At 39.6% G+C, this 14,393-nt stretch overlaps 1 protein-coding gene across 1 annotated transcript in view; it reads left to right on the top strand.

Moving 5' to 3' along the window:
• Positions 1 to 2,803: 2,803 nt before the first annotated feature.
• Positions 2,804 to 14,393, top strand: part of LOC126195137 (dolichyl-diphosphooligosaccharide--protein glycosyltransferase 48 kDa subunit) — a 46,083-nt gene continuing 34,493 nt past the window's right edge. Inside the window, exons 1-3 of the mRNA XM_049933635.1 lie at positions 2,804 to 3,007; positions 7,802 to 7,966; positions 8,517 to 8,653. Of these exons, the coding sequence (XP_049789592.1) occupies positions 2,836 to 3,007; positions 7,802 to 7,966; positions 8,517 to 8,653 (474 nt within the window). The 5' untranslated portion in view covers positions 2,804 to 2,835. The remainder of the gene's footprint in view (positions 3,008 to 7,801; positions 7,967 to 8,516; positions 8,654 to 14,393) is intronic.

The following is a 14,393-nucleotide window of genomic DNA, read 5'->3' as shown; positions in this document are numbered from 1 at the left end:
GAATAACACAATGACTACATTCTGCTAAAATGACAACTTTGAAGATCTGCATTGTGTCATTGAGAGTTATCCTTCCAATACATGTACATGTCGGTTCGACATAGTTCCCATTTGCGACTATCAGCACAATTGTTTTCGCATCAAGCTGACGAAGATTAGCATTAAATATTACAGAAAAGGAAGCAGAAGAGTCGAATAGCACCCTGAAATGTTGGTCACCAGTTATGACATCAATAAAATTTCCTGACATATTGGTGTATGTTGTCTGTGCAGGATTTGCATCTGTGGAGGTTCCATCTCTGTAGATAGTCGCCTTACTTAGTTTTCCTGAACTACATCGCTATTTAAATTACTGGTACTTCTGTAAACCGATGAGAAATGGTTATGGCGCGTTGGGGAGCGACCTCGTTCAGGGTACTGGAATGAGCTCTGTCCCACACGTCGACTATAATCGTCTGCAGTTGACTGGCATCAATAGAACTGTTTTGATGGTTGACATTAGCTAGGTGTGGCGTTCGTGGTTGGAAATTTAGGTGTAGAGATACCAGGAAAGGAATACACCTAGTTTTACACATGCTAATCTTAGTGATTGAACTTACCTATCCCTTGTGCACCAGATAAATGCTTTGGTACTTTAAGGCTGTGGACTTGTAGGTAATGTCTTCATAGAACAGCTGCGTTTTTATTAACTGCATTGGAACTATTTTCTGTATTGAAATATTCACTAAATAATAAAGTCTCTCTTCCGAAACTGCATTCGTCAAGTATGTTTCTATACGCTTCAGGCAAGATGCTGTAGCAGAAGAGATGTATATAATAAGGGAGAACAGTTTATAAGTACCTGGAAAAATGCTCTTACCCTATTTAAGCGTTACCAACATATTTCTTGTGGAAATCTTGCTGTACTCATCTGCATACAAAATAGAGAGTTCGTTTCTTTAAGTGTTGTGTCATGTTTTACTTAATACAGCAGGAAATCCTTCTGTATTCCAAACACTGCTTTTATAGCTATAACAGCACTAACCAGTGTAATGATCATTTATGGTTAATACCGTGTGAAGGTTAATTTTGTACGAAATGCTTGTCTTTTCCATTCCCCATCCACGTAGGCTTTCCTTCTTGATGAGCTCTACTAGTCGACATAAGCGATGGGATACTGTATTCTTTTCATTGTTGTCCCTTTAAGCGCTTCGTTATTGTTAATGACAATTATGTATGTTGTTTCCATATGGGCTCCGATCACGGTCGCCCCTTATCAGTACAGAAGGTGTGCTCAAACACCGGCATGCTAAGGCCCATCCACAAGCAACGATCTGTCTGCACAGACAGGTCGTTGCGTGTGAACATCAGACTTGTGTAGATGTGCGCAAACTTGGAAGGTGAAGTAGGACTTTTGAGAAAACTTGCTCATTGGAGCGTGTGGTCAGGTGGTCGCTGCAAATCTGGCTCACTAAATGTGTCTGAGTTAGCTGTTTGTTCCCTCTAGTGTTTCTCTGTGTGTGCATAATGAATTTTAGAATAGCAGATATATACCAGTCGTCCACAGAGTTCATTGCCGAACAGAGGGAATACAGAGATAGAAACAAGAAGGCAGCTACTTATAATTCTTTAATAGACCAATTACGAGCGGTTGACCCAACAGTAAAGAAGGAAGTTATAATTTTAAAAAAGTCGTTGCTGACTGCTTATCGCAAAGAGCTAACTGTGTGTTGGGGAATTGCTAGCATACTTTCACTTAGTTCTGTCGTATACCATAATCTTATGTAACACTGTAGCAAAAAAAAAGTAGACCATTTTTGCTCTAAAGAAGAGTACAGTATGAATATTTTGTTCAGCTGATAATAGAAGAAACAGTGCCTTCATAACAAGAGTGATTTTGAGGTGAACTGTAGAATTCACTACCACAGTATTAGAAGTAAAACTTTTCAGAGAAACTTTGAATCCCTGTCTACAATTAAGAATGAAGTTTTATATTCTGGTGTAAAAGTCTTCAATAGGTTGCTGTAAGACCTCAGGCAGGGAATTAAAAATCCTGACTCAGAAACAGATTAAACTGTAGCTCATTACGAAAACATCTAAAACTGTAAAAAATATTATCTGTAACTTTGTCAGAAATGAGGTACAGTACTTTAGTGCTTTTGTGAAATCATCCTTCACGACAGGGTAAATAATTTCCCATGTGTTGGGTATGATTTCATTCAGTGCTTGTTTCGAAGTTGCAAATTGTAGGTTCTTTTAGCTCTTTCGTGTTGACTTGTATCGGAACGTCGCCATCAGCCGCTCATGTGGAGAAAATGATATCAACACGCAAGTATTTTGCGGTATTATACGAGGAGTTACGAGCGTCATAAATAGTTATACGTTTCCAAACCCATCCGCAAATAATTAAACCACTCGTCGGATTCTCCCTGCAGCACGTAAAGTAAATTTATATGCCGAAACTGCCTTCGCTTAAGCAGCCATGTGTAGACTATTTTGATTGGTCTTTCTGTTTCTTGCATTTTGCTTGCAGTGGTTTTACAACGCAAGTTGCGAAGTGCGAACAAAGACCATAACAGAATTTCCTCTATAAAGAAATGAAATAAACTTTGAGACTACGAGAACTTAGTTGCTTGGCTCTGTGATTTCTTTTCTAATCTGATAAATAGTGGGCCAAACTTGTGTCGTGTGAATACAACACATTTGCAGGTATCTGTTAGATGCACAGACATTTATGTAGACATCGTTGCGGATAGCCGTGATGAGACTACGCCACCTATTTGGCGTTGGATGATAGAACCACGTGTCGCAAACACGCTGAAGTAGTATTATCTTTGTTAAATGCAGTAGACGTGTATGTTGTGGTTGTGTAGCAATTCCACAAGGATGGGTGGAAGACTTTTGAACCTGTTAATTATTGGCGCGTCGGCTTTATTTGCCTACGCAAATGCTGGCGGGGAAACTCTAGTTTTGTTGGATAATCTTGCAATAAAGGAAACACATTCAATGTTCTTTAAATCATTACAGGGTGAGTTAACCGGCATCGTCAGTATTATATCTGTCTGATCACGCCTGAAAAGGGGAAAATGCATGAGATTGGGAGAAATATTACGTACAGGTACTTCAGGAGTCTGGAAATTTATAAACTTTAGTTGCATGAGGAAACAGGACACATTTTAGTTTCAATATGAAACGCGCTGTAAATGCAGTGTATATAAAGAAGCCGATGCGATACAGAGCCTATATGTAAGATGTTTTCGGGAGGTTCTTAGTTCTTGGATCTTAGGATCCATTATTCCTGCCTAGTCATATTCACTCACCTTACGTGGGACACGTACCGTAGCCATAGCTGTCACAAATTGCAGGAAATGTTGCAGCAACATTAAACTTATTATTGACACTTGTGAAACCAGATATACACACGGTTCATTTAAAGTATGTGGGTCTGTGGATCAGTTCATGAATGGGATGACAACTCTTCTTTACATGCCCTCATACAACGAACTGTGGAAACAAAGCCATTTTGTGCTTTTTTGTTGTGCATACCGACATGCAACCATTCCATCACTTTTATTGTGGTGAAATGTGTTTCTTGATCATTTACTAAATGATATTAGTTCTGTATTTTGAAAATTCGGATGGGAGATAATATCAGTTTTTTTTTTTAAAACTGTGCCTTTGTGAGACCACTGTGGTTGTTCTGGTGACTGCTCAAAACTTGTGATCAATGCTTGCATTTATCAAACTTGATATCTTGGCTCCCTAATCCTGAATCGATAGTTTGAAAGCTTTTAAGCATTTAGTTTTTTGTGTCCAGCTACCCTACAGATTACTTAACAATATTATGCATATTGTCTAGGCCTAGTGGCATTCTCTGGGACTGATTCTCACGAAAAGTTGCACTTCTGTATCTTTATTATTATTATTATTATTATTTCTTTCTTTTCTCAGACGTTATGTCTGATGAAAAATGGAAAGTGACGCGGACCTTGATCAAGCGTGACTTCCTTTTAACAGTATGGTATATGTTATATTGCATTTAGGAACTTTCGGGTAATTGAACACGTATCAATAATTACGGATTTCTGTAGTTGTATATATAAGTTTGGATGTAGCTGTATTGCATTGATGTACTGGTGGATATTGTGTGGTATGACTCCTGTAGTTGATAGTATAATTGCTATAATGTCAACTTTACCCTGATGCCACATGTCCTTGACTTCCTCAGCCAGTTGGATGTATTTTTCAATTTTTTCTCCTGTTTTCTTTTGTATTATTATTATTATTATTGTATAGAATGATACTATAAAAACAATTCAAAAACCAGTTTTTGCACCAGTGTACTCGTCACATGAGTTGTCATTATTAGCATTATTAGTTTTTTTTTTGCATTGTGAATGTAAACTGCAAAAACAATTATACTGTAATCATTCACAATCTGTGGTTTAAATTTGTGCTGCATGTAATGGGGTGACATCACTGCTGTTCAGCAGTGATAAAATGGACACATTTGGAAGGAGTAAGGTCTATCATGCACTGGAGAACACTGTTGCGGTAGCCTGGTTGGGGCAGCCAAAATGTTGAGCAGCCAGCTGACAATCAGTAGTGACAGATCAGCTCAATGAGGAGGATGTGGAAGATATAATGATTGTTTACCCTTTGTATTCTAGAAATGCAAAGCCACAGTATATGGGCTGATTTTGCTATAAAAATTATTGTTTCATGATTATAAGTTCACTTACATAGGTGTTGTATACAGAGAATGTTGTGCATCGCCTGTTTTTAAGCAATCAGTTTTGCATGAAAAAGTCTCAATGAAAATTTATGGATACCTGAGAGAAGCCCCATGCCAAACAATGGAGTACTGATGCCATACATCATTGTTGGAAATGAGGCATTTGGTATTTCTGAAAATTTAATATGTCCTTATGGAGGAATGAGTACAACAAATAAAAGAAGAATCTGTATCAACTGTCTCAGGCTAGGCAGTTTAGGTCCATAGAGTGCTTGTTTGGCATTCTACCGGATAAGTGGAGAAATTTTGTTCACCTGGTGGATATTCGAGAACAGTTTGCAATTGCCATTATCAAAGCAAGCTTTGTTTTGCATAATTATGTGCGAGAAATATCATTTAAGATTCTACAGATGTTAGATGCAATGGGCTTTCTCTCATCTCTCAGGCTCTTACTGTATCAGGAACATCACAAGGGAAATACGGAAGCGTCCGATCCCTCCCGTCTGCTTTGACCCATGACGTCACAAATATGACGGAAACAAAAACAAACACACACACTTTCCACAAGAAGCCTAATGACACTAACGGGACAAGTGCGGGAAATGGGGTGTTTTGGGTGGGGGGCAAACTAAATATAAACAAATTTAGACGCCTTGTGTAGCTACAACGTGTAAGTGAAGACAGCCATGCATGAATACCCACGCACCTCCCCAGGGGTCGTAACCCCTGCAACCCATAGAAGATAAAGATGCTTCAGTAGCTGATTAGTGTTTTTTGTCTTTTTTTTTAAAAAAAAAAACCTCACAGGAATGAACGAACAGATCAGAAAGATAAATATAATAAACTAAAACAGAAATTGGAGGAAACAGATAATTAAAATAAGTAATAAGTGTTTTTAAATTTAAAAAAAAATCTCACGAGATAGAACGAACAGATCAGAAAAGTAAATAAAATAAGATAAAACAGAACTGGAGACAGCCACACTCAAACCAAACTCCGCGCCGTCATGACGTCACACACGACACCACCCTTACGTCACGGGTCAAAGCCGACGCGTGGGATCGGACGCTTCTGTCGACCCCATCACAAGATGCAAGTGGTTCACTCTTCCCTAATTGACCTGGTAATTCACAAGTCACATTCAAATTTAACTTGCTCATTTGATCTGTCCTGTGGTCATCTTCCAGTCCTTCAGCATGGCATACACTCATTAAAACTCTCACAACAAAGTATATCATGAAGTGTAGTGACTTCATGAACTTTATACAAGGGCTATATCAGTGCTATTGCAGAAATTTTTGATTGCTAACATTCAAGACATATTAATTGATATTCACAACTCAGGAATGGTCATAGAATTCATCTGGACACTGAGCCACATTGGTTTATTGGGAAAGAAACTTACTGCACGGGAGAAAAGACCTGAACTTGGAGTACTAAGCACAGAACTACAGTTGAAATGAAATGTCTTGTGGTGAGGGCCTCCCGGCGGGTAGACCTGATCGCCTGGTGCAAGTGTTTTGAGGTGATGCCACTTCAGCGGCTTGTCAATGAGGATGAAATAATGATGATGATGAAGATGACACAAACACCCAGTCCCTGAATGGAGACAATCTCCAACCCAGCCGGGAATTGAACCTGGGCCCCGGCATGACAATTTGGCATGCTGTCCATTCAGCTATGGTTGCAGGCAGAACTACAGTTGCAACTGTGATATCAAATTTTGAAAGCATGGGAAATGTAATGGCAGCCTACTGCAACTCTCAGCAAGCCAAGGGTGGTCAAGAGGACAACCAGGTCATGGAACATTTCTTTCCAAGCCTCTCGAAAAGATGTATTTGTAATGTGCTGCCTGCATTTTGTCCATACCAGACTTACCAACAAGTTCCTTTCATGGCAAGAGGACTTACCCATTGTGCCTGTGTAGTCCTCTGATGGTACATCTTCCCACAGTGTGTGCCCTGCAGAATAATCAGACACAAGCCATGAACCTGTCTACCTTCCTGTCCAGGTACTTGATGACAACGGGATAGCAGCTAAAAATTTTGTACATTTCCTGAGGGAAAAGTGGGTATTATAACACAGTTTAATGCACCTAAATGTTAGATGTCAGGGATGGGTGTAGAAGGAGCACCTCTCACTGTGGCTTGTGCCCTGAAAGGCCTCAGATTACCTTCCCCCCCCCCCCCCCCCTGCATTGACATGTGTTTTTAAATTATTATGTACTATTTATCTAACAGTTTAAGGTAATTACCTCTCTAGCCCGTACAAATCTTCATTTCGTCACTCCACTCTAGTCATACTGAGTCTGATGAGCTGCTTAGTGTGTACTTTGATTATGTTGATGTGGGACGATTGAAAAGAGTGTACTTCCCTCCACAAATATCTGCTGGGGGGAGTCTCCAGGTGGGGCTTCTTCCACACTGACATTCGTTACCCATGACCAGCTACTGTTTTAAGTGGCCTGGTTTCAGCTCATTTTTAACCATCTGACTTAAGATACTATCACACAAATTTTCAACCACAAAAACCAGGCCAAAAGGCCATAAAGGGGACCATTTTTGTTTTTCTCATTTTATGTGAATTCTCAGTGGAACAAGGGACTATGACCCTTTTAAACCTGTAATAATAATAATAATAATAATAATAATAATAAATAACTCTTCTCTTTCTCTTTGTCTTGTGTACAGAAAACATTCTTTCCAGCATAGTGCTCTAGACTCTCTCTCTCTCTCTCTCTCAGGCTGGGGGGGGGTGGGGGTGGGGGTGGGGGGTGTATGTACTTGCACTACAGAGAGATGGATGGCTCGGAAACTAGTTAAGTTTTTGCCCTGTAAATGTGTCTGTGCACCACTTATCAGTCTATAGGTGGGTGTTTGCCTTTTCTCATTTTTGTTGATTTGCTATAAGTTCTACCTATGCCATTAGAAAAGTGGTAAACATAGCATTAAACATGCACCATGTTCTAATTTTAATTCAACTAAATGAATCATTTTAATTTGTATATTTGAGCGTAAAAATGTGTGTTGAAATTTACATCGATGTTTCCCTTACATTTTTCTCTAATCTGTTTTTTTTCCTCCACAGAACGTGGGTACACTTTAACATTCAAGTCAGCTGATGATGCTGGATTGGTCTTGTCAAAGTATGGGGAATTTCTGTATAAGCACTTGATTATCTTTGCACCCTCTGTTGAGGAATTTGGTGGATCACTAAGTGTTGAATCAATAACTGAATTCATAGATGGTGGGGGTAAGTATTATTTTTTTTACAAAACTGACTTTTTTATGTTACAACATACCTAAAGAAGAGAATGCACTTTCATGTGTTCTCAATGTGTGATTATCATCGTAGAAAAAATAAGCAAGAACCAGCTCTTATGATCATGATAGTATCAGGTCATAAGACAGTCATTTTTGCTGTGAAGGCCTTGTATTCCAATTTTAAGATTATTTTGAGGTCTGGTTTTGATCATTTACATATCTGGTATTACCAGGCCTGTTTCCTAATCAAATCAGCAGTAGTTCTGTATCGTACATTTCCTGAGGGGAAATGTGATTCATGCCAACTGAATTCGTAATTTAATGCTTAAAACCTAAGCAGAAGCGAATTACCATCTTTAATCGGCTGTGCATATTTATCTATTGTGCTTCTGTCAGTGGCCACCAGTTAATGATTGTTATTCATGACTAACATTTTCCATTGTTATTAATCTCTGGCAATATTTACTAAATTTGTGTGCAGTATGAAAGTGATTCAGTGTCAGTGTGATGAACAACTTAATGTGGATCTTCATTTCTAGGAAACGTATTGGTGGCTGGCAGTTCCAGTTCTGGGGATGTGCTACGAGAGCTTGCCTCAGAGGTGGGCTTTGAGATGGATGAGGAGGGTGCTTCTGTCATCGACCACCTCAACTATGATGTCAATGACCAGGGAAAGGTGAGAGCTGTGTTACAATCTACAGTCATGTGGGTATGAGCACAGCAGTCCCTGCTGTTGATGCACAATTCCTGAAATGGGAAACATTATTTCAGGAACATAGTTTTGATGCTCTGAAGTAATTGGGACTTCAGGTATCAAACACAAAAAGGAAGTTTGATGACAAGTCAGCCCTGCACCACATCATGCATTTATACATATAATCTAAGCAACAAATACCATGGGATAAAGGATTTTCTCACTGAGTGAAGGAATTTGTCAGATAACAGTAAGACAGAATTTGGATTAGGAACTACAAATCCTTTAGGATCCAATGTTCATGGTATAGACAAAAAATTACAAGAGTTACCAGGAGTTACTGACTTATTATCTATTTCATTGAAAATAGTAGTGCACTCTTCGTACTAGACACTGTATGATGCTGTAGACTGATGAGCTGTTCAGGACCTCCATGGGTGACTACCTCATCCAAGGAAGTTTGAACACACATTATGTCGTATGGGTAATTCAGTGACTGACAATATTATGAAAAGGATAGATTGCTACTCACCCTAAAGATGACAGTGAGTTGTAGGCAGCTGCAATGAAAATACTGTTACACATTAAGCTTTTAGCCAAAGCCTTCTTCAGGAAGGAAACACACACCCCATGCTCACTTGACCACTATCTCTGGCCACAATGCAATTGTGTCAAACAGAAGCAGGAGTCTGGAGTGGGGCGGGGAAGGTGCAGCGATGGCAGGATACTGATGGAGGGAAAGAAGCGATTGCTGCTTGGTGGAACATGCAGGGACTTGTTGATGGCAAGACAAGGCTGCTAGCTTCAGTGTGGTTAGACTGCTGCAGCTGCTCTCTGCTCTGTGGGAGGGAGTGCAAAAGAAGGGGAGTAGAAAAAGAAAAAAAAGATCAGTTGTGTGTTAGCAGAGAGCAGCACACAATGAGGTTAAGGGGATGTGACTTGAGAGGAGATGGTAGGACAGAGGGGGCGGGAACCACTGGATGGAGGGTTTGAGGACAGCAGGTTACCATAGGTTGCAGCTGGAACGATTTTGAGAGCAGATAATTTGTTGTAGGGATAACCCCCACCTGTGAAATTCAGAAAAGCTGGTTGTTCAGGGGAGGATCCTGGTGGCCAGGGTTGTGAAGTAGCCATTGAATTAAAGCGTGTTATGTTTAGCTGCATGTTGTGCCACTGTTCTATCCCCTCCTCCTAATTCATGTCTGCGCCACTCTCTGCCAATGCGCCCACTGGTCTTTCCCATTTTCTGCTTCCCATTTCCACCTGCCTCCCTCACCCACACACTCCTGACACTGTTCCTTGCATGGTTCATCAGCCAGTGCTCACTTCTCTCCCCCACCCTTTCCCTGCTGTCCTGAGGAAGGTTTTGGCAGTGGGAAATGTACTTTCAACTGATCCTCCAAAAGGTCACGGCATCATTCAGTACCACATGTGTCGGCAATCATACTCCATGTGCTCCTAGTGGTGTGCAGCACAAGGCAAATTATATAAGGTGTGGCACCACTGAGTAGTGAAGAAAAATCTTTGTCAGACATAGAGCAATTCTCTGCTCTGCTGCACTATTGAAACAATCTTAATAAGGGTTTCCAGCCTTGCTTTGTCTACAAGACAGAATTAAAATTCACTACTCCAACACTGATGACAAATTGATGTCCTTTAACAATCTAACTGCATTCAGAAAAATTCCTAGATTGCCCTCTGGACTGGTCATTGTACCCTCTCCAACTGAATTCTTTCAATTTCCACATGAAACTATACAAAGGCAAAACAGAGGAACTGTGTAGGTCAAATATTGCAGCAAAATTAATACAGTTTCCCCTGTAACAAATATGTTTTATTAGTGTTAATAAAACCACAGCAAGTGTGTGTATTCCATCAGATACTACCTCAAACTGGTTAAAAGCTCAAAAATAAAAAATGATGCTTCCGCCTATGATTCAGAAACCAGTAACACCATCAAGTCAGCACCAGAAGGCCAATGGCTTACCTGTTACACCTTGGTAGGCTTCTGACTTGCCACCAAATTTCACAAGTTGTAAGCCACTCTTTCAGTTACTCCAGTGTTGGAGCAAATGGTTGGCCTTTGTCCTAAATGTGGGCATTGTCAATGGTTGTCCTGTCTTCCCACTAATAGTATTTCTCCAAATAGCAGCTCCTCTTGGTAGGAGTTCTTGAATTGAATAAAATGTTATTGGCCTTCCAGCCACGTCTAGTGACTTCTGTCCATCCATAAGCTTTTGGCTGAGTGCTCCTTGCCACTGTCTGGTAACTAACTGCCTTGTGTTTACTGACCCTGTCAATATTCGTGTGGACCTTGCTGGATGGCCCAGCCTGGCCTCTACCCTTTCCACCTTTTTTCTCTTTATTCTTTTTAATGCCTTGTCTCAACTGATCTTTTAATGACTTGTGCGTGATGTCTTTTTTCTGGGCTTTCATCTGTTTTTAATTGTGTTAGTTACACTTCGGCTTTCCAGGATTTGCTTTTCACCTCCTTCCTTTGATGACTACTCCTGGTTTTTCCCTTAACGAATGAAGGGTCTGATGACTTTGCAGTTAATTCCCTTTCACTCCATCCAACTGGCCATTATTCATCATTTTACTGGCTGTGATGTCAGCCTGTGCTCAGTGCTTTCTTGTACAAGGCAATAGTTTTGTCCTGCATCTGCTGTGCTCACTTCAACTTATAATGTATGCAAAATTGGCACCTCTGTTGATGGTGGTAGGAGATATTTCTCTCTATAGTTTTTTTTTAAATTATGATATCCCAAAAAATCACTACTTTTCATAACTACAGAGGTGTTGATTGCAATTTTATCAACATTTTTGAGTGCATGCACAGCTACTGCTGATTTCTTTGGGCAATGTAATCGCAGATGACTGTTGTGTTGAATATGGCATTGTTTTACATGTTCATAGTCTGGCTGACCTAATATTGTCTACACTCCAACAGTATTTTGAAAAAATGGGAGATTTCTTGGAACAGCTGAATATTGTTCATAACAGGGGTGGTTTGTTCTTAAGGCCAGTATTACGCTATCAAATTTCTTTGACAAAGTTGCTTTGTCAAATATATTTGACATAGTGTAATAGGAAACTTTTTCAAATGTCTCCTTTTGTCAAATTTGTTGGATGAAATGTAGTGCAGGTGGACATGTTAGAGGACTAAATGTTGAAGCCTAAGTATGTCACAAGCATGCGAAAATACTCATAATTAGGTCTAAATTCATTTATCATGTTAAAGGATTCTTGATGACACAGTTATTACTCAGTTACTGATACATTACATTGCACTCAGATTTTATTGTATGTTAACATTAAGAGGGATATTAGTTTAATTACATTTTGTATTTGTGTTGGAAAAATAACTGCCTCGTTTAGTGACTGGGAACTATAAAACTAACACCATCAAAATGCATGCATGCAGTTCTTCTGTTACTATATGCCAGCCATTCTGAAGAAACTATGATGAGATATTTGATGATAGTATAGTACCCCATTTTTGTGCCACTTCAGAGATCTTTGTTAAAGAAATATGATGAGTATTTTGTCAGATATCTTTGTAAAATAAATTTGATAGTGTAATGTTGGCCTAAGGGCCAGAGAGACTTGGCCTTACCATACTCTGAGCTCCCAGTAGATGGGCCAGATCTTGCTGCTACTTCTTCCTCACCCTTCCTCTCGGCACATCATTCCACAGTGACATGCCTGTTTTCCTTTCCCCATCTCGTTCAGTGAATACCAAGGGCCAGCTTCAGGTGACCACGCCAAACTGTGGCATAGCTTAGAGCCTTATCAGGCAGGCCCAGTGGACAGACATGCTCATGCATACCCCAGCAGACCCTTCCGTCTCTGTCACATTACCGCTCTCCCACCTTTACACAGGTCTAAACAATGTTTAGGATCACCAGCTTTGGCCTGTAGCACAAATTTTCAACTGCATTACTTAACACACCTACCTGCAGCCACTCTCATGTGCATTAATGCTTAGCACAAGTTATTTTGTTTCTTTTTTTCTGTTGTTTGCTGATAAAATAATTTTGGACAACAGTCAGAGGGAAGAATTTAAAGCATTTAAGTGATCAAATTAAGAAACGTGAAGAAGGTGGGATACATTTAGAAAATGCTTGTAAATACAAAATGTTTGGCAACATTAACATTGTTGCTCAGATTGATCCAGCATGTAAAATGTCAGTGCATAAACATATTGATAGAGCAAGATAACATTGAAGAACTGATTAAAGACATTATTACTGGCTCTTTTGTTTATGTGCAGGCAGATGAAACAACAAATATTATGTGTAAGTCAGTTTTTCATTTTGCTGCGGTATATTGAGGGGAAGAATCCTGTTGAGAGAGTTCTTTCTTTTGACGTAAGTGACAAAAATGAAGGTTTTATAACAAGCATGTGGGACAATTCTGTTATAAAGTTTGACTTCTTATCTGGGCCCCATCAAAGAAAATGACTACCAGCTGCCACTGTTTCATAACCACATTAAGTTCATGAAGGTTGAAAAATGAGTAGCTCTTTCTTGATATATTTACCTGGAAAAATCCCAGTGCATATTCTAACACAATGAATGCAGAAGACTACCCGTATTTACTCGAATCTAAGCCGCACTCGAATCTAAGCCGCACCTGAAAAATGAGACTCGAAATCAAGGAAAAAAAATTTTCCCGAATCTAAGCCGCACCTGAAATTTGAGACTCAAAATTCAAGGGGAGAGAAAAGTTTTAGGTCGCACCTCCAGATCGAAACAAAGTTCGTCTAATTGTAATATGAGACACAATTTAGGTCGAATGAATGACGATACAGCTGCAGTAGTTTGGTTCGAGTCGTAAGCTTAGTAGTTACGGTTTACCAGGTAGCCATTGCTACGCGTCACGCGCTCCGTCCGTATTTATACGGATATCCTTCCTTTTTCACGTGCTTCGTGTGGTTTGAATTGATTGCTTATTTTTCTTTGATCTGATAAGTGCCGTTCTCTTTGTTATAGGTGTTTACGTCACTCTAAGCTGAAAATGCATTACTGTACTGTGTCATGCATTGTTTGTCGCATTCTGATAGGTGCGTGTTTACGGCCTGTCGCCGCTCACGGCGTGGCTTGCTTTTGTGCGCGCTACCGCCGCTTACAAATAAAAAATAGAGAGGAATCGTTTCATTAGCGAAACATTTGTTGTTACTTACGCTACTGCTTTCTTTGATAATGAGCAACAAGAACCAAATAATTGACTGCGTATGATAGATGATGTTCTGAACGAAATTTTAGCGAAAATCTTTGCAGGTGCCTCTTTAGTTCATTACATTCTGCACAGAAATTAGTCATCTTAGATTTAAAAATCTAGTCAGTTGCCATGCTTCATTTCTGACTGTATCACTATCAGACATAAGAATAATACGAATATAAACATTACATGATATGTATATTCTTCTGCGTTTGCTGTTGTCTCACTCTAGTTCCGTAGTTTATTAGGCAGACAGGATTTAAATGAGATAGTAGCAAACACGAAACAATACATGGCAAAATGTTTATATTCGTATTAATCTTATGGTGAAGAGAATACTACATGTGATTCACAATTCATAAAAGCTCCTATTAGCAACCATCTCTTCTCACAGGTAGGAAAAAAATTCAGAACGTAGAGTTGGCCAGTCGGATTTTCGTAGTACATTGAAATGCTGCTACATTCGAAGATCAACAATACAGAATTTGTATTTACTTCG

This window comes from Schistocerca nitens, chromosome 7 (genome assembly GCF_023898315.1).
Source record: "Schistocerca nitens isolate TAMUIC-IGC-003100 chromosome 7, iqSchNite1.1, whole genome shotgun sequence".
Classification (NCBI taxonomy): domain Eukaryota; kingdom Metazoa; phylum Arthropoda; class Insecta; order Orthoptera; family Acrididae; genus Schistocerca; species Schistocerca nitens.
Note: the sequence above shows the minus strand (reverse complement) of the source record. Positions and strands in the feature narration are given on the sequence as shown.